The sequence below is a fragment of the Palaemon carinicauda genome, chromosome 1 (assembly GCF_036898095.1).
Source record: "Palaemon carinicauda isolate YSFRI2023 chromosome 1, ASM3689809v2, whole genome shotgun sequence".
Classification (NCBI taxonomy): domain Eukaryota; kingdom Metazoa; phylum Arthropoda; class Malacostraca; order Decapoda; family Palaemonidae; genus Palaemon; species Palaemon carinicauda.
In genome coordinates, this window is record NC_090725.1 from 15,169,075 (window position 1) to 15,196,575 (window position 27,501).

The window sequence follows — 27,501 nt, forward strand, 5'->3', positions numbered from 1 at the left end:
ATTCAATCAGATTTCGTCTCAAATTAGACGCTGGGAACGGTACTTGCCCAGTCATGAAGAAATTTTCTCCTTTTAGAATACTTGCCCTGCAAGCAAGTGAAAAATTGCATTCATCATATTTCAATCCTACATACAAATCTTTCACAGACTTTGGTACTCAAGTGTTCCTTTGGAAGCTGGTTAAGCTTGTAGAGGCTGCGCAATAAGTGCAATCACTTGGGAAAACACCGAGCACAAAAAAATTACGACTTTGCGGGCAAGTCCAAACCAGAAGGATGACCTAGAAGGCATTCGTGTGGGTGACGATGGCGTGGTCCAAGTGTGGTTTCTGGGGTCTTTGTTACGGCCCTTCCCTTTGATGAAGGAGTTATCTAATTGGAAGACAGCCTGTGAATAGTGGTTTTCACACGCCCCTGATGTATACACGACAGTCACGAGGTGCTCGCGCGAGGGTAGTAACCTCTGCATTCCATGCTTTTAATTTTCTCTAGTATATTTGGAAGATTTACATCAGAAGAAGTAGAAAGAAGGACTTTTTCACCGGCCGTCACAGGTTGACCCAGAAATTTTCTCTTTATGCAGTAATGTACATTTTATGTGTGCTTTACTAAATATCAAAATCAACTTGTACGCATAGTTTTCTATTTCACATTTTATATATTTTGATTCCAGCTACATGTATTTGTTATTTTTCAGTTGATAATTGGTAACTTTGGTCTAAGTTATGACCAAGCAAAGGCACAAATGGCATTGTGGGCTATCATGGCTGCACCTCTCATCATGTCTAACGACTTAAGAAATATGGATCCCAAATTTAAAGCTATTCTTCAGAACAAGGAAATAATTGCTGTTGATCAAGATGTGCTTGGCATACAAGGAAGACGTCTTTCCAAGGTAAGTTGACTCTCTATTCAGGCAGTGTAAAAAATATTTTTTTTTTTCATTAACAATAATGTCTTAAATGTTAGATTTTTCACTTTTCTGACACTTTCCTACTGGTTAGTAAGTAACAGTTCTTTTGTCATAAAATAGGAGAACTAGTTATCTTGAATTTAATAGAACAGCAAAATTTTTATCCAAAAAATGCATTACTCGAGATGCATATTTGTTTTTTTTTTTTTTTTTTTCAAATTTCCGTGTACTTACAATTATGGATTATGTCTCCCTGCATAGTTTCTAGAATATTCAGCTTGGCAATTAAGCTTGGGAGCATATTAGCAACTTAGATATATGCAAATTTAGATCCTTAAGAAGTTTTTAAATAAATATCAAAAGTTTGTGATGAAGAATTGTTAATCACTATTAAATGAACCCTATGTTCCTGATACCACAAAAAGTACAGCTAATGGACACAATGAAAAAGAGTTTAACAGACACAATAGGATAATAAGTTAAAATTTAATGAAATGAGATGTTAGAAGGAAATCATATTAAAGTAAAAATCAGAACTAAATTATATAATACATCAAACTTAATAATAGAATTAGTCAAATCTTAAAAATTTGGGATTGTGAAAAGAATCGAATAAAACTCAAAATTAGCTTATTTAATATTATAGACGATTTAGGATTTCATTAAGGAAAGGGGGAAAAATAGGAGTTTGTATAATACTGTACAATTACTCTAATATAACCTAATTAAAGAATTGAAGTTTGTATAGTAAGGGAAATGTATAAAATAGTGATTTTTCTCAAGCACTTGTATATTTGCAGGAGCATGGAATAGAGATTTGGACACGTCCAATATTTCCAACAGAAGAAAATTTTTATTCTTATGCAGTAGCTATTCTTAGCCGAAGGGATGACGGCATGCCTTATAAGGTAAGATGTAGCCCACATGTTCCATAAAATGCTTACTAGTTTACTTACGTGTGGAATGTATTCAACTATTAATTCTCTTGCTTCTTAATTAGTAAATGCAGTATTGAAAAGTAGGAATTTGATTTTTTAAGTGTATTCGTTTCAACGTGAAAGCAAACTTTTCATCCTTTGAAAAAATTATACCATTAGCACAAGTTAGGATGGCCATTAAATCGTTAGCTAGGTAGTTATAACTACAATGGGTTGTACAACCTCCTTGGGTTGTATGGGGAAGCTCCGCCCACTCCAGCCCACCTATCAATTAGCTAGACTAGTCATTCTTTGGCCTGGCTGTGGCCACAAGTAGTATTCATGTACTCTTGCTGCCTCTTTAAATTTCAGCAAATTAATCTTTTTGTTTGACTCTCCTTGCAGTGTACACTGTTGATTATCTTCATTTGTGTTAGCTTTGCAGGGGGAAGCTGTTTGAAGTCGTCTCCCTGTAGCAAGTACCATTCAAGGCCTCTTCTGCTGTGGGAAGAATTAATCAGCTTTGGGAACTCTAAGGTTGTGGCCCAAAATACTTTATGACATTTTTTTCACTCTGTTGGAGCCCAATTCTCTGTGTTTCCTGGGAGAGCTTCACTGTCTTGTTCCTAGGAAAGTGCACATCGTAGAAAAGGAGAAATTGGATCACATTTGATGCGTTCTTTAGGAAGGTTGAAAGTCTCGCCTTCTCCTAATGAGAGGAATACTCCTTTCACTTACTGAAAATTACCAGACTATTACATGAAGAGCCTGTGGCCTACTTTAGACATCACTGGAACACCATCTGTGAAAAACCTGAATGTCGACTGCTGGTGGTCTGAAAGCATCTCCTGTGTTTTTTACCCAGACCCTATGACTATATGATTGCTACAAAGGACATGTTTCTAATGATGGTTTTCCCTTGAGGTTCCTGTTGAATACGTCCCCGTGACGTCTTTTTTCTAGGGAGCATCGTTGTTGGTCACCAAGACCTTGACACTGAGGAAGGCTGGTAAGGGTTGGAAGCATGTTTGATTATCCACTTTGTTTTTCTTCCTTTTCCTCTGATTTTGACACTACTTCTTCAATTAAGAAGTCAGAGAAGTCCAGGAGGACCAGGAGGCTCCCTGTACCAACTCTGCTGGAGAAGGTAGCTTGGTTTGAATTAATGATGCCAATGCTCCTTCATGGTGTTTGGTCCTGTACAAGAGTGACCATGTACACTGCTGATAGGGAAGTTGAAGGGTGCTACTCTTCTCCACCCTCCTCTCCTTGCTAGCTGAGAACCGCCTGTCTTTTTTTTTTTTTTTTTTTTTTGGAGATGGTGTTCACTTACAAGAACAGGGGGTGAATGAAACCAATGAGCAATGAGACATCCCTATTGTGTATACGCTGTCTTCTCGATCACTCGTATTCATAAATGTTTACATCATGGCTCTCAGGTCAGAGGAGAAGCTCCCACACACACTCACAGTTGGGAATATGATCACCTGTCACCCGACCATCTCTTATGTGCAATAGGGAGATTTCTGCTCCTAATAGGGAATAAAACCAGCTCAGCATCCAGGACCACTCTAAGCATTGCTCGTGCAAGCATAGAGAATCAAGAATAAGGTCCTACATGACATAGTGACCAGTTCCCACGTGGAGCTTAAAATCATCACTAGGGACCATGCACCACTGTACGCTCTTCAAAGAAGAAAGCATGGGGTGTTACTGCTTCCTCTGTGTGTGTCGGTACCAAAGAGGGTTCTGCTTCCGATCAGAATCGTTGATTGTTCACAATCAGGTGCTTCTAATTGTAACCTTGGTCTGAAGTGTACATACTTGAAGAGGAAGGATTATTTCCAGAGTGGTTTGTTGAGCCCTCTACCTTTTTGAACAAGGTGGTAGCTCAGGGAACAGTACCTTCAGAGGTGCCTAGCCTCTGTCTAGTAGTAGAGGATGCAAAGAACTTGAGCCAGAATGTTCCTCCATGAATTTACTTACTCTTACTTTTGATTGATTTTAGGTTTTATGGCATCCTGTCATCGAAGGTCATTGACACTGATATCATTTTTTATAAATGAATTATGAATGAAAATTCAATTTAAAATCATAAAAGCAAACTGGTCAGTGTAAAGGTTGAATAGTTTTCAGAAGACCTGTTTCTGAAATAAATTTTAAATTGCCACTACTATTGTAGGATACATTCTGGTAAAGAATCTTGCCACGGACGAACATGTCATACCCACCTAGAGCCTCTAACAGATATCTATTTTTTAAGTACCCAAGAGTGGGCCATTCATTCAATAAATGCCTCGCTTAAAAGGGGTACCAAACAGTCATCTCAATATGGCTAATGTTAGCTAGTCATCAAAAACTTGTATCAAAAGAGTGTGACCGAGCGCAGCCGGCAAAGCCATTGTCTCCCACTTCCGGGGCATCATGTCACATAGCCAAGGAGAAATAACACTCGTTATTTCCCTCATCTTATTACCGTGTAGGGTATCCAATGTTTCTGCTAAATAATATTAAACATATCTTTACAAACGAGGGCATATCTTCTTGGAAACAATTCAGCTGCAGCTTCTTTTACCACTCCATCTGCTCTTCAATTCCAGGTACACCTACGTATGCCACAACCCAGGAAACTCTAACTTGTATATTACTCAGCCTAATAATAAAGATCCACTAAAAAATCTTTAAAACTATGGGGTTACATGAATCAAAAGCTTCTACAGCTTGTAGGACACTTCTTGTATCACAAAAAAATTGTAAAATTGCCCTCCTTCTTTAACAATATTTTTTTTCAGTAGAAATCGGTATGCCATATGCTTCAGTAGTAAATATAGATGATGTTAGGGGAAGTGCATCTCGACAATTAAAAGTACTGTTATATACTCCAAATTCAATGCCAGCATCGGATTTGGAGCCATTGGTAAAGATAAAAGTCAAATCGCTACGTTCTTCATGTTCCGTAAAAAAGACCCGTCGTGTTTTTTATGCCAATAAAATATCTACAGAAAGACATCTCTGGTAATTTCCATAGAGGGGTTGGTGATATTCTAAATGGTAGAATTTTACTTCTAGCTATATCGAACTTGTTTATCAATTGTTTTACTTGAAACCCATAAGGTTGAGGAGATTGTAGGTGCATCTTATAATCCTTACAATGCCATAAAAGGTTTGCAGTCTGAAAGGCTAAAGCATAAGGAAGTCTCATTAGACCTTCAGTGTAGGTCTAAATTAAGGTATTCTCCAGCATCAACAAGGAGATTTGAGATCGGTGAAGTTCTAAAAGCTCCTGTGGCTATTCTAACACCAGTATGGTGTATAGAATCTACAATCTTTAATCGGCTTTGAGTGACAGGAGTATACTTCACAGCCATAACTAGTTATTGAAAAAATAAGGCTTTGTGTAGTTTTAAAATAGTTTTGAGGTCTGTCCTCCAAACTTTTAAAAGATTCAGAGTATCAAGACATTTTACTTTTAAGGCTTCCAAGTCAGGAACCCATGTCAGCCTGCAGTCAAATATCAACCCTAAAAATCTGGCTTCATTTACACATGGAATCCATTTGCCTTTGATGTACATATCTGGGTCTAGATGTATTTCACCTACAGTAATCTAATTTTAAAAATATCTATGTGAAATAAATACTTGAATGAACAATGGTAGCTCTACCCTCAATCCCAAATTATGAATGGCCTTTTCAAGATAAAAAAAAAAATTGTTATATGGTACTGTTTGGAAGCAAAGGCTTTCACAAAGAGAGGACTCATATCATACCAGTACATCAGTCATTGAGTGCATTTATATAAAACCACACTGGATAGGTGATAAAATACCTTCCTTCCTTCAGAAATACAGAAATAAACCAAAAAAGATAAAAAAAGAAAACAAAATCTTACTTATAGAGTTAGGACAGCAAGATGAAAGTTGAGATTAGGAAGATGTTGAAGTAATGTCGAGAAGTAGAAATTGAACAGGGAGAGAAATTTAGATTTGAACTTGGGAGAAGTTTCTCCAAGTTCAAGAGCCCTCTTGCCCCTCACAAGGGTTCAACAAGGAAACTATACTCCGTTGAAGCAGTGACTACATCAAGGCATTTTCTCATTAATAGGGACATATTTCTTGGTGCAATTTTTGGGGTGGGTTGGCAACTGTGGTAGATGCTAATGATCAGTTCCTGGTGGAAAATTCAACTGGGCTGGAAAGGTCATTAATATCTCACCTCGGAACAGGTTTTTTCCTCAAGTCCCATTCATCATGGAGACAACATATTCCATTTGTTCTGTATCAGAGAGGGGATTTCATGCTTTCGTTGGAACTGAAGTATGCATATTTCCAAATATTCATCTATCGATCCTCCATTTCTTCCTCAAGGGAGCGGTGTATCGGTCTTCCAGAATGTACCTCCACTTCTTCCTTAAGTACTCTATCAGCTCAAGACCATGTATTTTGTACTGTCCACCGATCCTCAGATGTTCTCTGATGTCAGCTTGGGCCCACTAGTAAGGGATATGTCTGTTTAGGTATATTGATAATTGACCGATTCTGGCCTCCTCCAATAGGCAGTTGCTTCAGGATTGAGGTTGACTGTTCTTTAGTCGCTATCTGGGGAACATTTTAAATTCTGTAAAGTCAAGTCTAACTCCCAAGTAGGGAATGCAATATCTGGGCATGCTGATAGATACTGCAGGAGAGAGAGGGACTTTCTTTCAAATGATCAAACCAGCAGGCTCAGAGAGGCAGCACAACAGTTCTTGTACAAGAAGTAACTTCCAGCTTGGCTGTGGCAGCATCTTCTGGAATACTCTAGAAAGTCCAGGTATAATAGAACTCGGATGCCCAATAACCACATTCAATTATTAAATGAGAGCCATCATGATGTGAATATTAAAAGAGCCATCCCGAGATCAAAACATAAGAATTTGAACTGATAAATCCTTGACCTGTTCTCTAACCGGAGGAATTTCATTGATACTCCATAAGAATGTAAAAGCAAGCACCTGACAAGTTTATCAAAAAATACCCATGTCCTTTCCTCACTGCTTGCAGTATTGTTAAAGGAATTTCCATGGAAAACTTGCTGAGAACAATACTGTATATGTTTATAATCCAGAAATCTAGAACTAGCCTTCACCCCCAGCAACATCCAGATCTCAGTATTGATAATGTTTCTTTAACTTTGTATGACTCTTTTAAAATTTTAGGTGTGATTCTCGACAGAAAATTTACTTTTGAGAAACACATTAGGTCTGTGTCTTCAATTGCACAAAAAATTGGCTTATTGAGAAAGTCTTATAAGATTTTTGGTGATCAATCCATTCTGAAGAAGTGTTTTAATTTTTTTCATTCTCCCTTGTTTTGAGTATTGTTCTCCTGTCTGGTCTTCAGCTGCCAATTCTCATCTTAATTTGTTGGACAGAAATTTACGGTTTATTTCTTATTCCTGATCTAGATGTTAATCTTTAGCACCGTCGTTCAATTAGATCATCATGCATGTTGCATAATTCTGATCATCCTTTATATTCAGATCTTCCTGGACAGTTCCATCCTGTTTGTAATACTAGGCAAGCAGTTAATTCTAAGTCAGGCCTTCTCCATCATGTGGCTCAATACTACACAGTATTCTAGAAGTTTTATTCCAGCTGTGACTAAGTTGTGGAATGATCTTCTTAATCGGGTAGTTAATTCAGTAGAACTTCAAAAGTTCAAAGTTGCAGCAAATGTTTTATATGTTGAACAGGCTGCCATAAGTCTTTTTAAAGTTTATATATGACATATGGTATCTGTTTTGATGTAGTTACTGTTTTTAGATAATTTATTGTTAATTTTTTTCTAATCTTTTATCTATTTCCCCATTTCCTTTCCTCAATGAGCTATTTTTCCGTTGGAGCCCTTGGGCTTATAGCAAGTTGCTTTTCCAATTAGGGTTATAGCTTGGCTAATAATAATGATTAATGATAATAATAATTAATGATAATAATAAATAATAAACAATAAATAATAAATTATTCAATAATTATTAATTATTTAATAATTATTAATTATTAAATATTGATTATTTATTAATTATTGATTATTTAATAATTATTGATTATTTAAAAATTATTGATTATTTAATAATTATTGATTATTTAATAATTATTGATAATTATTAAATAATTATTAATTATTTAATAATTATTAATTATTTAATAATTATTAATTATTTAATAATTATTAATTATTTAATAATTATTAATTATTTAATAATTATTAATTATTTAATAATTATTAATTATTTAATAATTATTAATTATTTAATAATTATTAATTATTTAATAATTATTAATTATTTAATAATTATTAATTATTTAATAATTATTAATTATTTAATAATTATTAATTATTTAATAATTATTAATTATTTAATAATTATTAATTATTTAATAATTTAATTATTTAATAATTTAATTATTTATTAATTTAATTATTTATTAATTTAATTATTTAATAATTATTCAATATTTAATAATTATTCATTATTTAATAATTATTCATTATTTAATAATTATTCATTATTTAATAATTATTCATTATTTAATAATTATTCATTATTTAATAATTATTCAATAATTATTAATTATTCAATAATTATTATTTATTAATAATTCATTATTTAATAATTCATTATTTAATAATTATTCATTATTTAATAATTATTCATTATTTAATAATTATTCATTATTTAATAATTATTCATTATTTAATAATTATTCATTATTTAATAATTATTCATTATTTAATAATTATTCATTATTTAATAATTATTCATTATTTAATAATTATTCATTATTTAATAATTATTCATTATTTAATAATTATTCATTATTTAATAATTATTCATTATTTAATAATTATTCATTATTTAATAATTATTCATTATTTAATAATTATTCATTATTTAATAATTATTAATCTTTTAATAATTATCAATTATTTAATAATTAATAATTATTGAATAATTAATAATTAATAATTATTGAATAATTAATAATTAATAATTATTGAATAATTAATAATTAATAATTATTGAATAATTAATAATTAATAATTATTGAATAATTAATAATTAATAATTATTGAATAATTAATAATTAATAATTATTGAATAATTAATAATTAATAATTATTGAATAATTAATAATTAATAATTATTGAATAATTAATAATTAATAATTATTGAATAATTAATAATTAATAATTATTGAATAATTAATAATTATTGAATAATTAATAATTATTGAATAATTAATAATTATTGAATAATTAATAATTATTGAATAATTAATAATTATTGAATAATTAATAATTAATAATTATTGAATAATTAATAATTAATAATTATTGAATAATTATTAATTATTGAATAATTAATAATTATTGAATAATTAATAATTATTGAATAATTAATAATTAATAATTATTGAATAATTAATAATTAATAATTATTGAATAATTAATAATTAATAATTATTGAATAATTAATAATTAATAATTATTGAATAATTAATAATTAATAATTATTGAATAATTAATAATTAATAATTATTGAATAATTAATAATTAATAATTATTGAATAATTAATAATTAATAATTATTGAATAATTAATAATTAATAATTATTGAATAATTAATAATTATTGAATAATTAATAATTATTGAATAATTAATAATTATTGAATAATTAATAATTATTGAATAATTAATAATTATTGAATAATTAATAATTATTGAATAATTAATAATTATTGAATAATTAATAATTAATAATTATTGAATAATTATTAATTATTGAATAATTAATAATTATTGAATAATTAATAATTAATAATTATTGAATAATTAATAATTATTGAATAATTAATAATTATTGAATAATTAATAATTATTGAATAATTAATAATTATTGAATAATTAATAATTATTGAATAATTAATAATTAATAATTATTGAATAATTAATAATTAATAATTATTGAATAATTAATAATTAATAATTATTGAATAATTAATAATTAATAATTATTGAATAATTAATAATTAATAATTATTGAATAATTAATAATTAATAATTATTGAATAATTGATAATTAATAATTATTGAATAATTAATAATTAATAATTATTGAATAACTAATAATTAATAATTATTGAATAACTAATAATTAATAATTATTGAATAATTAATAATTAATAATTATTGAATAATTAATAATTAATAATTATTGAATAATTAATAATTAATAATTATTGAATAATTAATAATTATTGAATAATTATTGAATAATTAATAATTATTGAATAATTATTGAATAATTAATAATTATTGAATAATTATTGAATAATTAATAATTATTGAATAATTATTGAATAATTAATAATTATTGAATAATTAATAATTATTGAATAATTAATAATTATTGAATAATTAATAATTATTGAATAATTAATAATTAATAATTATTGAATAATTAATTAATAATTATTGAATAATTATTGAATAATTAATAATTAATTAATAATTAATAATTAATAATTATTGAATAATTAATAATTAATTAATAATTAATAATTATTGAATAATTAATAATTAATAATTATTGAATAATTAATAATTATTGAATAATTAATAATTATTGAATAATTAATAATTATTGAATAATTAATAATTATTGAATAATTAATAATTATTGAATAATTAATAATTATTAATTATTCAATAATTATTTAATAATTATTAATTAATTATTTAATAATTATTAATTAATTATTTAATAATTATTATTTATTTAATAATTATTAAATAATTAATAATTATTAATTATTTATTTAATAATTATTAAATAATTAATAATTATTAATTATTTATTTAATAATTATTAATTATTTATTTAATAATTATTAATTATTTATTTAATAATTATTAATTATTTATTTAATAATTATTAATTATTTATTTAATAATTATTAATTATTTATTTAATAATTATTAATTAAATAATTAATAATTATTAATTAAATAATTAATAATTATTAATTAAATAATTAATAATTATTAATTAAATAATTAATAATTATTAATTAAATAATTAATAATTATTAATTAAATAATTAATAATTATTAATTAAATAATTAATAATTATTAATTAAATAATTAATAATTATTTAATGATTAATAATTATTAATCATTCAATGATTAATAATTATTAATCATTCAATGATTAATAATTATTAATCATTCAATGATTAATAATTATTTATCATTCAATGATTAATAATTATTTATCATTCAATGATTAATAATTATTTATCATTCAATGATTAATAATTATTTATCATTCAATGATTAATAATTATTTATCATTCAATGATTAATAATTATTTATCATTCAATGATTAATAATTATTTATCATTCAATGATTAATAATCATTAATCATTCAATGATTAATAATTATTAATCATTCAATGATTAATAATCATTAATCATTCAATGATTAATAATCATTAATCATTCAATGATTAATAATCATTAATCATTCAATGATTAATAATCATTAATCATTCAATGATTAATAATCATTAATCATTCAATGATTAATAATCATTAATCATTCAATGATTAATAATCATTAATCATTCAATGATTAATAATCATTAATCATTCAATGATTAATAATCATTAATCATTCAATGATTAATAATCATTAATCATTCAATGATTAATAATCATTAATCATTCAATGATTAATAATCATTAATCATTCAATGATTAATAATCATTAATCATTCAATGATTAATAATCATTAATCATTCAATGATTAATAATCATTATCAATTTTGAATCAATTATTTTAAATATTATGATAATTTTAATTTTAATAATAGATTGTTCATCAAAAATATTACAAGACTTACTCAATAAGAAAACTTTTTGCGCAATTGAAGAGGTAGACCGAATGTGTTTCTCAAAAGTAAATTTGCCATCAAGAATCACACCTAAAATTGTAGAAGACATACAGAGTTAAACAAAATCATTATGAATGCTCAATCCAGATGATGAGCTATTGCCCATACCTGCTTACAATCAATGAGTTTTGTTAGGGTTCAACTTTATGCCCTGTAATTTGCACCATGCACTAATTTTAGCTAGTTCTCTATTAAGGGATTCAGCAACCCCAGATATACACTCAGGAGATGGAATTGATGCAGAGTAGCATCATCTGCATATGCAAGAAGCTTGTTTTCAAGATCCACCTGTCATGTGGAAGTACTGTAGTATGAAAAATAATGGGCCAAAAATACTACACAGAGGAACACCAGCTATCACATTCCTATACTCGCTAGGGTACCCATCAACAACTTTTTGCAATCTATTACTTAAAAGTTCCTTAATGGTGCTAAGAAAAATCCCACCCACTCCCAACTCTGAGTTTAAAACAGAGGCTTCATGATTAACATGGACAAAGGCAGCACTATAATCGAGGCCAATCATACTAACACCCTGACCACTATCAAGGGATTTCTGTACAGCATTGAAGGTAGTGAGAAGGGCATCACATGCTACAAATCCTTTACGAAAGCCAAACTTTAGACTAGGGAACAGATGATTCACCTTCAGTAAAACTATACAGGTTTTACCATATCTTCAAAAACTTTAATTCAGGAAGTTATGGAAACTCGGTGGTAATCAGCAGGACTTGAGCTACCACAAACACATTTACACAATGAATTAACATTACCCTTTCTCCAAGTGCAAAATGAACCTCATCTTGCCAATTTGTAGAAAGTAACAGAACTTTAAGTTAAGAACTCAGTAGTTACAACTACTGTATCCTGTAAAATTTCTATTGGCCATTTCAGCTTGCTGAAGTCATACTCCTAATTAAAGGACCTTCGGTTGTAGTTATGAAAATTATAAACTACTGTACTGTAAAAAAAATGTGATTTTTTAGTTTCCATAAAATACTGTAATTTATTCTAGGTACCAATAACTCTCTCAAAATATGGCATGACGTACAGCTTGGGATATAAAGTCACCGATCTCTACGAAGGAATTGTGCTGGGTGAATTTGACCCTGATGCTGAATTTAGTGTTTTTGTAAACCCCAGTGGAGTGGTAATGCTGCGCTGCGACCTCATTTACTAATCACTAAATTATCCCTCTTTAGTAAGTTTATTTTTCACTTATCTAACTTACTGTATTTATCAAATTCTTTCTTGCATATTAAGTCAAGTAAAAATTGCAAGCAAATTAACCATGCGTGTTCATGATAACCTATGATAACTTTTGTTACTTTAATTACTTTACCAAAAAGCAAATTAAGGGTAAAATTAAATGACAAATTCATGAATGTTTTTAATTTACTAAAAAGCTTATCTGCTGCCACACTGTGAACACAATATCATTTCTGTACATAGAATTTTCTGAGTATTAACCTAAAATAACTGTACATTTTATACATTTGGCATTCATATTGCAATACAATATTTCAATGCCACAAATTAATACCTTTCCTGTTTAAGGGCTCCACAAACTTAGTTTAACATGTGGAACAATTGAAAAAAAAAATCTGGTCAATAATCAACTGTCAGTTACATTGCATTCAATCCATTAATAATAAAAACACGGAAAATCTTTAAATACCAAGATTTTCTTTCATTCATTCCTAGACTGGCAATGTTGTGCTCTAGACACCCTTGAATCCAGCTACTCCATTACAAAGAGATTGCAGTTGCTTCACATCTTGAATATGAACCCATGACTGGCCAGAAGGCTCAGGCCATTAAAAAAAAAAGAAAAAAAAGAAAAAAAAGAAAAAAAAGAAAAAAAGTTTTTTTTTAGCATAGCACCAATCATTGAAGAAAAAAATAGGATTGATCTTACATACTTTATATTTTCCACAAGGTCCAATTACTAAGGGGTACCAGTTCAAATGTATGAATATTTCAATAACTATTGGCACTTCAAGAAATAACGCCTGGAAACAGGCGTATTGATGTGCATGCCACAAAACAGTCACCAATCTAACTAAGTACTGTACACTACTTAGGTAACGCATTATAACTTCCAAAAGTATGCAAGTGACCAAACAAGGCAACCTGTTCAATTTAACAGGACTGAAGAACTTTTAAGGCAACAAAAACATACTTTTGCTTACATTGTAAATGGCACTTTACTTGGAATTTGTGTAAAAACATTTTTGAAAAAATAACTAAGTTGTGCAAAACTAATATCTACAAAATGAAAAGAAGAAAATATTCCTAATAACATTATTGTAAAAAAAAGACAAAGTTTTGATCTTTCAGTTAATGGATCAGCACTTTCCACTTATAACAAAATTCCAATAACTTTACTTTTTAGTAAATTTGTCAAAATTGTTAATGACTTCACACTTTAATAAAACTATTAATCAGTATCTGAATACAACACCATTACCCTTATCTGATCAAAGTAAAAATATTCTCTTCAAAATAGTAATGGAAAAATTATCAAAATAATGAGAACTGCAACAACAACCTATGGTCTTATCAACTGTGCAAAAACATTCTTACTTAAAAAGACTACACATTACTGCTCATAGAAGCCTGGAATTTGAAAGCTGGGATTTTTAGAAGTGCAGTCAGGCTAAACTATCATTACATCAAACAAAGAATTTATAAATGTGGAGTCAAAAGCCATTCAACAGCATTATCATCGACATAAAAATTAACAGTGAATCTATAAAGACATGTTTTTCAATATAACCAAAACATTACTATACTTAGTGTTCAATACTACTTAACCCTTTTACCCCCAAAAAACGTACTGGTACGTTTCACAAAACTCATCTCTTTACCCCCATGGACGTACCAGTACGTCCTTGCAAAAAAATGCTATTTAAAAATTTTTTTTTGCATATTTTTGTCAATTTTTTTTTTTAGAAAATTCAGGCATTTTCCAAGAGAATGAGACCAACCTGACCTCTCTGACAAAAATTAAGGCTGTTAGAGCAATATACTGCAAAATGTGCTTGAAACAAAAATAACCCTTGGGGGTTAAGGGTTGGAAATTTCCAAATACCCTGGGGGTAAAAGGGTTAATCAGCATATGGCAAACATGAGAATAAGTATACTAAATAATAAATGAGATATATTTCTTGATTGACAGACTGACTTGACTTACAATTACAGACAAACAAGAAAAAGTAAAATTCTTATTTTGATGATAATACACTTTCAAACAAATTTCAATGATATAATTAGCATCTTATCTAACTTCAATAATTTAAGTCCGCCCATTTACAACTAAGTATTGTACGGTTGGATATGACTGTAAAACAGAATTCTCTTGCCAGTCCAATAAATAGATTAATTATTCAGCTTACTTGTGAGAAAAACCAAACATAAAGGACTTAGCCACATATTGTATTAGTATTAGTTAATATAACCAGACCACATAGTCATACTTGACCATGGCTTGTCTGGAATGAAGCATTTTTATTTTAAACCTTTTCTATTAGATGGTGAGGGCTTTATAATCCAACATCTGTTCAACAAAAGCTAAATACAAGGGAAAACTTTGCATCTGTCAAAAGGAATTTCTAATTCACATTACTGTGATAGCAAAATATTAAGGCCACGCAATAACTAAGAGTTAAACTAATATGCAAACTATAAAATTCTAGTATACATGGCATGAAAATTGAAAGTCTGCACAAGTATTTTCCATGCTAAATAGTGATAAGCATCTTCAGTGAATATTACAATTATAAATAGTTGTACATAGTAATACTGAAAATTACTTCCCTATAATTGTAGACTGAAATGTCCTTGATAATCCATTGTAACAGCTATGAACTTATTGTTTCTAGATTTAGGAGTAACTATGATGCCACCAGTTCCACTGTCTACAGATCTTTTATTAACATTTACAGGCTTCAATGGAAGATTTCTTATGAACTGAAATGAAAGCTGGAAGCCTTCCCATGACTTGCAACAATAGCAAGATTCACGACTGATAAACCGAGTCCACTGAATATTTCAAACATTTAGGTATAGAGACAGTTTAACCACATCACCGAGGGAAAGATTTTAACTCTCAAAGGGCTAGTCATACTGGGTTGATCTTTTTTTAATTACAGTTTTGCAAACCTCACAACCACACATAGGGAGTTAGTGTTAGCACATGTCACATGGTGCATTGTATGCATTGCTGAAGGGTCTTTGCAGCATCCCTTTAACCACAAGCTTTACTCAATTACTTTATGTTCCTACTTCCCTACATCACTCTTACTGTCCAACCTTTTTCAACCTTTAATTCCCAATACAACTACAAATATTACTTTACATCACCCCTTGACACTGAATTGCTTCCCTGGCCCTGATCTGGACCATATGGCTCAAACACCAAAGACCATAACTGTATTAGATAATGTTATATTTTTTTTTTATAGTTTGCATCCACGATTCTCATTTACAAGGTCAATGAGACCTACAAGTTAAAACTCAACTCTCCTAGTTTTCCCACCCACTTTTTAGCACTACAATGTTTGATATGTATCTAACAAATCCAGAGATTTAAATTTCTGCACAAATAACTTTAATGCTGTTACTAAGCAGGTCTAAACAAATTTCAACCAATCCTCAAAGCTAAATCATTGCTGGCCTCATTTAGTTGCTGATGAACAACCAAATGAGGAGTTACCACAAAATTCAGGATAAATTAAGTGTATGGTGTACCAAAGGTGCAGTACAAGTTGGTGGTTAAATCATTAGTATCCTATATAACATTTTCACGAGGGGGGCTATTTCTACTCAACACTCAGTGTTTCTAATTATTCAAATGTGTACAAAATTATAAAGATAAGATATTTTTAATGTTACAAACTGTTCTAACCTTATATGTGGTTATTTCTGCTTCTAAAATGCTTTCATTCTTTCACCATACAGATTAAAAAAATCAATACCTTGTTATTTAGACCTTCCATTTCTACTTAAAATCTGGAAGCTGTGATACTGTATTCAGAATTTTTACAACTTATCATCTTAGGTCATTGGAAAAGATGAGTTTCAAGACATAAATAAGTGAAAGCCTTTATGAAGTAACAAAGTTGAAAGAGAGGGACAGGCAGGAAAATACAATTATCTATTTTACAATAATTCTCAAATAATGAAGTTTAAATATTAGTTGAAGAAATATTTTTCCACAATCTTTGGCATAAATATTTGAAAACTTAAAAACACCTATAACTAAAGCCAAAGTAATTTCAGCAATTTTATCACTAATAAAATTTTTTGCAAGGTGTGATCTAATATGACAATGATAAGGATTGCAAAATATTTGAGTAAATCTCCTGGGTGGTGACAAAAATGAAATAAAGTAAAAGAAGATTCTTGTTCAAGAACACAAATATAACATTGTACACCCATGTCACTATTACTTGCAATACATGGAATCTGCTCAGGAAATTTCTCACTATTACTTGAAAGTTAATTTTTATAAAACAAATGGAAACTAGCAAGTATATAATTATAAAATTATAAAGACCTGTTGGTTTTCTATGCTGTCAATAGAAACTATGACAATTGCAAATAATAAAAAACACTAATAAAATATTGAAGTTGTTAAAATAACTCAGCATATGAAAAGCCCTTAAACAAACAAAAAGTAAATTAATGTTATGGAGTCATATAGCTATAACATGATTTAAATTCTAAATAAATAAATTGTTGCATATATGCTGTACATAATTCTTATGATTTAACCAACCCTACAATGCTTGGCCTGAAGGCAAGATGGGGCAAGAATGTTACTAAATTTGAAAGAAGCAGACTACGCAGTAAAACCTCACGCGCTGATTCAACTGTATGTTAATAAACTTTTGAAACCATTATAAAAAAAAATATAAGTCGGTAAATCACTAAGTTATGGCTGTTGAACAGGAAGCACCGAACAAAATTTTTAAACAACGCATCAATACAGCAAAAACCTTTCAGTGGAGCAAGATGCCAACACGTGTGTGTTCCGAGTCTCTTTTAGCGTAACCAGCGTCAAAATGGCCACAATTTCCCTTTTTCCCTTGTGTCACTCTCAGTCTTATGTCTCAGCTTCTCTAGTGAGTGGGATATCATTGTCCATATGGACAAAGCAAAGCAACCCCATGATTATGCAGTGTTTCCAAAACATGTTTCAAGTGCAGCGAGTGTTTGCCGAAAAAGTTAAAGGCACTCATAAGGTGTTGTCCGTGGTTGAGAAGGCCAATATTCTTGATTCCGAAAGTATGAGAAAAACAGTCTTCCAATCGGGAGATTTTTAAGAGGAAGGCGATACAATCATTGCTACTGTCCCTAGTACTGCTAAAGTAAGCTCTCTGATAATGTGACAAGGTTCTAGTGAAAGAGGGGAGTATTAAACTTATGGATAAAAGACCTGACAAAAAGGATACCCATCGATCTACTAGTTGCATTTAAAGGCATTAAGCTTCCAAAAGGTTTCTCAAGAACGCTTAATTTACAGTCTCGTAAAGTAAATAAAATGACCGCTGTTAATGTGTTAAGATTACTGTGCAGTGCATATTTCAATATTGCACCTGGTTTTTATAAAATACTAGAAAGTTGTAAGTAATTTGTCATCATTATAGGGAACATATGCCACATCATACCAGGGATTTTCAGCCTACATAAAAAATTGACTTCCTTGTTGTCTCCTGGAACCAATTCATTACACATGTCGGGGTATTACTGTATCCAAATAGCCTAGTTACTAAAATAGATTGCACTGTACTGTGTTTGGATCATGTATTTATATTTCTAGTGTGTTAATACATGTATTTACTGTATATTTCTTAATTGTTTATTACGTGTATTCCAGTATATTCTAAGAAATAGCATTAGGTACTGTTACATTAGAGTACATAAACTGAACATGAGCATTACATGCATGTATACAGTGCATATTTTCATATGTACAGTACACTATATAAGCATATATTCTACAGTTACAATACATTACTAGTGTAGTGTAACTACAATTTTTGTAAAGTACAGCATAGGTTATATACGAGACAGATAGAGAACTCTTAAACAGCCTAGATTTTTGTTTGTAGAAATTACATACTGTAGAGTACTGTAAACTGTATTTCACAAGTGTTTTATGTGCATGCATACATACATATATACACCAATGCACTTCCCCCAATTTTGGGGGATAGCCGACATCAAACAAATGAAAAAAGGGGACCTTTCCTCTCTATGTTCCGCCCAACCTGACAAAGGACTCAACCAAGTTCATCTGGTACTGCTAGGTGCCACAGCCCACCCTCCCCCGTTATCCACCACAGATGAAGCTTCATAATGCTGAATCCCCTACTGCTGCTACCTCCGCAGACATCCAAGGTGACCGGAGGAAGCAGCAGGGCCTACCGGAACTGCGTCACAATCGCTCGCCATTCATTCCTATTTCTAGCTCGCTCTCTTGCCTCTCTCACATCTATCCTCCTATCACCCAGAGCTTCCTTCACTCCATTCATCCACCCAAACCTTGTACTTCTCCCATCAACTCTTGCATTCATCACCTTTAGCAGACAGCCATTTTCCATTCTCTCAACATGGCCAAACCACCTCAACACATTCATATCCACTCTAGCTGCTAACTCATTTCTTACACCCGTTCTCACCCTCACCAATACAATATTATTAATGCTCTGTACAGTGTACTTTCATATAAATATTTTTTCCCACTTAGGGGCATACAGTACAGTAATGTATTTTATAGAAGGAATTTTTAAATAACCAAAAAAGTTTATCTTCCCTATTATACGTGAAATTCCAAAACAACTGGGGTCCTGAAATGTATTTCCTGCAGATAAGGAGGTTTCACTGTATCTATAGTTTACAAAAAAAAAAATTAAATGCTCTTGAACACTGAAAAGGTCAAAATCAAAAAACAAAATTACCAAGTAACAATATCCAATTGCAAGCCATAGCATAGTTCTAAAATAGAAACTGGGAAGTAAACCTTCCATAAATAGTTCATAAATAATAATTACAATTCTAATTAAACTTAAAACCCTAGCTTTGGACAGTTTACCTATACAATTTCTTTTAGTAAGTATTTTATATACTACTGTACTTTCAAAATTTTTAACGCGCATCAAAATATTTTTTTTTGTGATAACCAGTATTGCTTTACCAAAAGTAGCCAATGGCAGAACGAGATTAAAAAACATCAAATTACTGTTAAGTCAACTCAATGAAAGAACCAATAGCTGAGACAAATTAAAGATCAGTGAATGAACCAGATTAAAGAGACCAATTGCAGAGCCAAATTAAAATTTAATGAATGAACCATATTAGAGAGACCAATAGCAAAGTGATATTAAAAAAACGTTAATGAATGAACCAGCTTAAAGAGTTTAACAGAAAAGACATAGAAAGAGACCAATAGCAGAGTTAAATTAAAGGAAAAAAAACAACAAAAGAAACTGATGAGACCAACAAGATAGTCAAATTAAAGACCAAATGCATAGCCAAATTAGAGGAAAAGAGCATGGGAAAATAGACTAGAGAGATCAATAGTAGAATCAGATTCGAAAAGTTTAAAATTTACTCCAGAGAAACGGAAGGAGAGGTACAGGTAATTTTTCTGTTGCATTAATTGGGAGCCATGCAGCAGTTGCTGAGGACTCAAAACTTCAACAAGTGGACCTAGGAGCCCTATCAACATACACATCCCTAGCTTAAGGGAACAGTAAAGAAGTTATTCTGGCCGAGAAACGTATCAAACTGTGAGCAGGCCTTGAAATTCATCCTAAAAGGCTGTGGAAGGATTGAGACAGTTTACAAAAAGGAGGAGGTAATACTTTAGTAAATATCATGAAACGGACACTGTAAAATGCATTATATAAGAAATTCATAAATAAGAACTAAATTACTTCTATCAATAAAACACTAACACAACAAATTAAATACTACAGTACACATAAAAATAAGAGCCAAAAAAAAAGTACATCATGAAATCTCATTAACTCAAGGGAATAAGAACCATTGAAATAGCACAATTATATGCTAATTTCAGATCTGGCTTAATAAAATTCATGAAGTAAAAATTACACCTGAATTCTACTTTCATCTTGAAACCATTCCAATTACTTATTACAACCGACATGCAGCATGTAAATTTCCTTTTTCCCCAACATGCATATAAAATTTTCTAATGCTATATAGGCATTAGCATGCTTACAATGCTCTCAAACAAACATTTTAGAAAAACAACAATGTAATATTTGCCATCTTAGCAATTCTCAATGTTACAGAGTATTCAAATGAAGATATGAAAATACAGTATAGTCTGAAGTTTCAAGGTAACTCGTTCAAAAATGCTCACTTAATAGTCGCATACTATATACTGTACTGTGCATCTAGATGGCACAAAAATTTCATAGATTGCTGTACTTATTTCGCTGTTTTTATTAGTCTCACTATGACATTACTTTCTGTTCAATAATGATTTATTACCAAAGACCCCAATGCTTTATCTATTCAATACCAAAGTATAAATAAGAAGCAATTAAATCACCCCCCTGCCATAAGTCATAGATTCTTTACAAAACGTTTTCAGCGGTCCAAAATGTGATTCAAATAAAGATAGGTTTTTTCCCCCTTCACCTTTCCTTAAATTAACAATCTGGTCCCTTGAGAGCCGAGAATGATAGTTCAATGATTTTATAATTATTATACCTAATAATTTAACATAGGAGGGTTACCCTTAAAAGTAGTATTCACTGAACACAAAACATGTGAAATAATTGATAAAAGCTACAAGCAAATGCAGAATTAATGCTTTCAAGAACCCTTGAATACATATCTAAATATAAGAAATAGGATATAATGCAATACCAATATATAACTACATAGTATTTAAATGCAAACAACATCCCAGAGTGCCATTCCCAATATGGAACTGATGCCATTACTTTGGCATTTATATGTTTCATATTTGACATTGGAGATAAAAAAGGAAGAAATAATCCTTTTTGACAAATCAATGTAGACAAAGATTTAAAGATAAAGGCTTAGAAATATCCCCAATCAGCTAAAATTTTCCATACATTTTAAAGTAAGAAGCAAAAAGTACCTTCTTAATTTTAATGTGTACTCAAGGTATTGGTAGATTACATACCACAGTGAGCAAAAGCAAAGCTTAGACCTTTAAATGAGATAACTGTAACACAAACACTAGATAAAATTACCACTAAATTATAAATGTCAAGGTATGAAGACCATTAACTCAACACAGATGTTTTACCACCAAAGAATGACTAGAGAAGAAAAAGTATTGAGCTTCGTATGAAACTCAGAACACAATCTACATTAAAACTTGCTAATTGTAAGCAATATCTTCCACAGATGAAATGCAGACCTGGTTATCAAAATGCACTGCACATTTTCTCAACATATACTCTTATTGCAAGATGTGTAAGCACCGTATGCTTGAAGTATTTTACTGAAAACTTTTTTGGAGTCTATGGGAAATGCACTTTTATCAGTAGTATATTCTGTATAGTATAAAATTCTCATCAGACACTACGAAAATTTACAACCTCAGTGGCAAATAAATGATAATGAAGCCAATATGTAATGAAATTGACTAACACAACTGAACACTAATTTTAAGAATTAGACAATACCACTACCTGCAAAAATTCACATTGAATACTGTTTCTACATAAGTAAAAATGTTCCTCCATACCTTTTTAAGGAATATTAACACTTTATCAAGTTTCAAAACTACAAAGCTTAAAGGTAATAATGTTTTAACCTTGTATAGGTAACACTAGGCACAAAAGATTGGGATACAGTAATACGAATGTATATGATATGCAGTAGTCAAGGTTAGCCTTGTATGATAGGTGTCAATGTGACAAAGAATCAGCATTGTAAAATTCCTAATATGACAAACTAAAAAAGGAATTAAAAGCACAGCCCCTATCAAACCATTTCAAAATAACTTTCAATATCAAACAATTTTCAATGCCATTTTCATTCAACAAAAATCATGATATGTATAAGAATCAAACGTGACCACGCTCAAGTCTAATGCTTTCTTTATAAATACATTTATTATCTTTGGCTATATATAAAACTGTGTTGTTTAAACTGACTGTAGTACTTAGTAAACAAATAATACTGAATCATAAAAATACAAGTAAAAGATTCGAAAACTGCATCAACGGGAATTATACCAGGGAAAAATGTAGGTCAGTAGCTCAGAATAACTAGCTAAAATTATAAAAGTATATTAAGGGCCTCATCACATTCTAAATTTAAACACAGTATCTACATTGACCTTTTCAAAGCCAATCAGTCCAACACAATGAATTTCTTACCGCCAGCCAGGTTACCTTAGTCGACTAATTATCAAACAAATAAAATCCATTCTAACACGAATCATTTGAACAGAACAGTATTTTAAAAGTCACCTGCATTCTGAAATAATGTGCATAATCCAGGAAAACAAAGCATCTTTGGTTGTAAATCTAACGTCACACTCTTATATTCTAAAGACATAGCCAATAAACAAAAAAAGATTTCAACAAGTGAAATCTTAGAATTTTATCTTAAAAATAAATCTTCAAATAGCCAAGGTCACATTTAACAATATTTGAAAGTAAATAAGTAATGTGAAGATCTGCAGAAATATAGCTTCTGACTCTACACTTGTGCATGCGTAAAAATTCTTTAAAAAACTAATTCAACTTGAACTGGCATTACTCACTCTACAAGAAGCTAATCTCAAAATACCCTGAAAAATTTAGGTCACTTAAACTACTTATATGCATATATACAATTAGGTACATAATAAAGAATGTACATATGTATGTGCATTATTCATGAGCATGTGCATACATTGGTACCCATGTATATTTTACTATGCTATATATGTATATACAGTACACAGTAAACATGTTTATACAGCCTGTAATCATAATGTATCATAAACAAATACTGTATACAAAGATATGCTTTCGTCTTTGCATCAAAGGAAATATCATATTACATCCTGAACTATCAAATTCTTCATACTTTAAAAAGTATTTTCCGTTGCAATGGTGAACAGCATCTTACTCCTAATCGACGGAAGATTTAAGGCAGAATAAATAATGAAAATATTCTCACCAAACATTCTTACACCTAATCAAATTCATTAGTGATATTTTCCCTGTCATATCTTGCCTTTTACTAATCCTATAAAGTCTATGAAATCTACTTTTGTCTAAATCAGGGTAATCTAAGCTAATCTTTCCTCAAGTATGAAACCTAATCTTATCTACACCTCACTAATCTATCCTATCCTCCTCTAACAGAGAAACAGAATCGTGCTGGGCAGATAAATTTACTAGGTCTAATAAATACACACAAAAAACCTCATTACAAGTAGTGCTGCGGAGAAATCCTGCAAGTAGAGGTTTACACCCACACTCCATGAGGATTCTTAGAGGTTGGCACTGCATTTTCTAGCTGTCTTGGGGAGCCAATCATCCGACGACTGCTTCCAGGCTTAGCTGCACCTGAAGTGCAATCCAAAGTCTTTATTTAACAATTTGGAAAACAATAAAAATATAAAAAGATTGAAATAAACCATATAAAATCACAAATTTTTAAGTAATTTGTATTTTTCCTAACATACTTGCCTAGAACACACTGCCAGAGGTTGACCCCGTAGAAAACGGGAAGAGGGGGGTAAACTATACAAAAAGCTGGTCGGTTAGGTAGAGTTAACCAGTAACTCCTAAGAAGGTAGTTCTAGGTAAGTAACAGTGTTGGAACAAAAACCCATTAACAAGCTTTTTCAAGACGAGTCTGAGTGAGCTAATAATCACTTTCAAAATAAAGTCACCTACCTTCTCAGTTCCTATGAGCAGTTAATATTTTCTAATACAACTGCTCTTAACCCTATGTGAAGACAAACTCTAATACATATAAATAACATTACAATTAGGCCACCTACCATCTTATTTCACATGTTTAGTTACTCCCTCATAAAGTGATTTATATAAGTAAACATGCAATGCCACAACTCAACCACTTAAAACAACATTCAAAAGAAAAGAAAAATTCACAATTTACATTAAATACTGATGTGTACTGTACAGTATTTATAAAATTGCATGAAGAATAATCCTACTTCCAAACAGAATCTGGAGTAATAAGCTCATCAGCTTTGAAGTGATTGGAGTTAACAATATCGATAAAATGAGATTCTAAAACACATATTTTTTGGCTAAAAGGCCCAAGGAGGAGGAGCTTAAGAAACGCAGCAGGCAACGGGGAAGAAGAGGCAGAGTTTTTTTCCAGAGGCATTCCAAAACATGTTGGCTTTTAATCTTTAACATATAAGATTTACTCTGCATCCAACCATTTCTACTCTCTTCAGCTCCATGGCATATTTGTCGTACATTAATTTTCTTTCTTTTATTATATATGGGTAAGAATATTTTACAGAATATGAAAAGAAAATTTACTTAGCTACAAGATGAGTTTTAAATTCCTAACTCTTATTGTTTATGTACCTAGATGAGATAACTAATATACCTCAAAACAAGTCCTGGTCTTAAATGATGATTCTGTTTGTGTAGCGTGAAATTGAAATTAAATGAATGCTGCCTTCTTTGCATGGAAATCTCTGTACATGACATGGTGCTGCATGAATTCTTATGAGCTATTGATATATGAGAAGTGCCCAACAAACTTAAGCAGATTCATATGCTTATAATACATGCAAATATGACAAATTTGAAAGTAATTTGTATTTTTTCTAACGATATAAACCTTGGGCTATTTAAAGGGATTATACTTTTGGCTAAGCTGGACGACTAGCCATACGATTTTAGCGAGGTGTAACTACCCTACCGCTACTTAGCGGGCGGCAGGTAGCCGGCTACTCCGCTCACACACACACACACCTGTGTTGTCTCGTCACTTTTTAATGCAGGCACGACTTACACAGGGGGACAGATGATGGCGGGCCTATTTGTATAAATACCTGAAGGTTTGTGTCATAAGGAAAAGTACAAATTACTTTCAAATTTGTCATTTGTTCCAACGCTAAATACAAATCCTTTCGCTATTTATAGGGATGACTCACCAATTAGGAGGGTGGAAGTCCAAACCAAGTGGTTGGTATTTGACACAGAGTTTTCCGGTACGTGCTCTGCATGTAACAGAGAAACTCTGACACCTAGCTAAATTCATGCAAAGCACAGTTAATGGCCTGAGCAATCTAAGTAATTGCGAGATACTAGTAGTGTGACTAATCTAGTTAAGAATTCTCAGAAACGAAGGAATCTTTAAATCAACCATAGACGTTACCCAATCCCACCTCACCTCACCAGGGGGTTGGGGACATAGCAAGTATATACTGTATACTGTATCTCTATACCTGGTTACACACGGAAAATAGTTTTACCTGCAGACAGCAAAGGCCAGCTTTGCAGATTACTGTAGGTGCTGTTCTCCCACAGGGGTTATGATGAAAGAAAGAGCCAGTCATTCTTTATCATTCATTCCAGACTTAACCATGGTTAAACTCTGCCCTCCACCATCTGCTACTTGTCCATCAAGGAGCCCGAGGTCTTTACGTCTCCATGTTCCTCTGGATCAAGTCTTGAAGGAAGTGGGATGTGAAGATCGTTTGATGCTTCCTGTACACATCCGCTCGGGAGGCCTGCATCCTAGAGTAGTTCTTTTTAAAGGGTAGGGACGCACTCCTGTCCCTAATGTTATGAGCTTAAGATCTCCTCTATTGAGGAGAAGGATCAGGATTCAAAGCCCGGTCTATGACCTTGCAAATCCAAGCTGAGAACGTGTTCTTGGTGATCCTTCTTGTGACATTCCCCGAGTTGACGAAGAGTGCTGACACTTGGTGGTAAGCTCCTGTAGTTCTCTTAAGGTAGCACTTCAAGTTCTTACATGGCATAGTAGCTATTGATCTGGATCATTCGTCACTCTACAAAGGACATCCAATCTGAATAGTTCAAATTTGGGATCCGAGCTGCCAAGAACCAAGTGAAGTAATACCTTGCCCACTGCCGTGAAAGAGAGATGCTGAAGGCGGACCATGGGATACGCCGACTCTCTTGGCTGAAGAAAACACAGGTGTGAGACCTGTCTTCAAGGTCAGGGGAAGATCAGCTGTTTGGCATCCTGGGTCGTCAGGGGGAACACTTTAGGGACTGAAGGACGCGAACCATGCTCTGTGGAGGAGGTGTAACTTCCAACTGAGGGCAAATAGATGAGTTTTTAACCCCCAAAGGTATCCAAGAAAACTCCACAATGCTGGAAGTGGCAACGAAGGGGGGAGATAACCCTGGGGAGATAACCCTTTCATGACACGAATCACAGAAGGTAGACCACTAGACTGGTTACCGGCAACTGGAGAATTCTGGAGGTAGACGGAGCATCCTTTTGCAACTGCTGTGAAAGCTTTTCCATGTAAGATGTTGGAAAACGTCCAGGCATGAACGCGTGGGGACCTATGGTTCCGTGGATGATGATCGCATGTGGCTGTCTGAGTAGATCGTGTTGTAGAGAGAGTTTACTCGGGACTTCCGTCAGCAGCTGAAGAAGGTACAGGAACCATCCTGCAGACACCAAGTGGAG

At 31.1% G+C, this 27,501-nt stretch overlaps 1 protein-coding gene across 2 annotated transcripts; it reads left to right on the plus strand.

Moving 5' to 3' along the window:
• Positions 1–700: 700 nt before the first annotated feature.
• LOC137647054 (alpha-N-acetylgalactosaminidase-like) lies at positions 701–24,393 on the plus strand. 2 transcript variants are annotated; one of them, XM_068380220.1, is made up of 4 exons: positions 701–894; positions 1,713–1,820; positions 12,845–13,030; positions 24,207–24,393. In XM_068380220.1, the coding sequence occupies exons 1-3, from the start codon at positions 745–747 to the stop codon at positions 13,007–13,009; spliced, it is 423 nt and encodes a 140-aa protein (XP_068236321.1). In that variant the 5' UTR covers positions 701–744; the 3' UTR covers positions 13,010–13,030; positions 24,207–24,393. The 2 variants fall into 2 exon arrangements, with proteins under 2 accessions (XP_068236321.1, XP_068236311.1); XM_068380210.1 differs by lacking the exon at positions 24,207–24,393 and adding an exon at positions 15,777–15,907.
• The last annotated feature ends 3,108 nt before the right edge of the window (positions 24,394–27,501 follow it).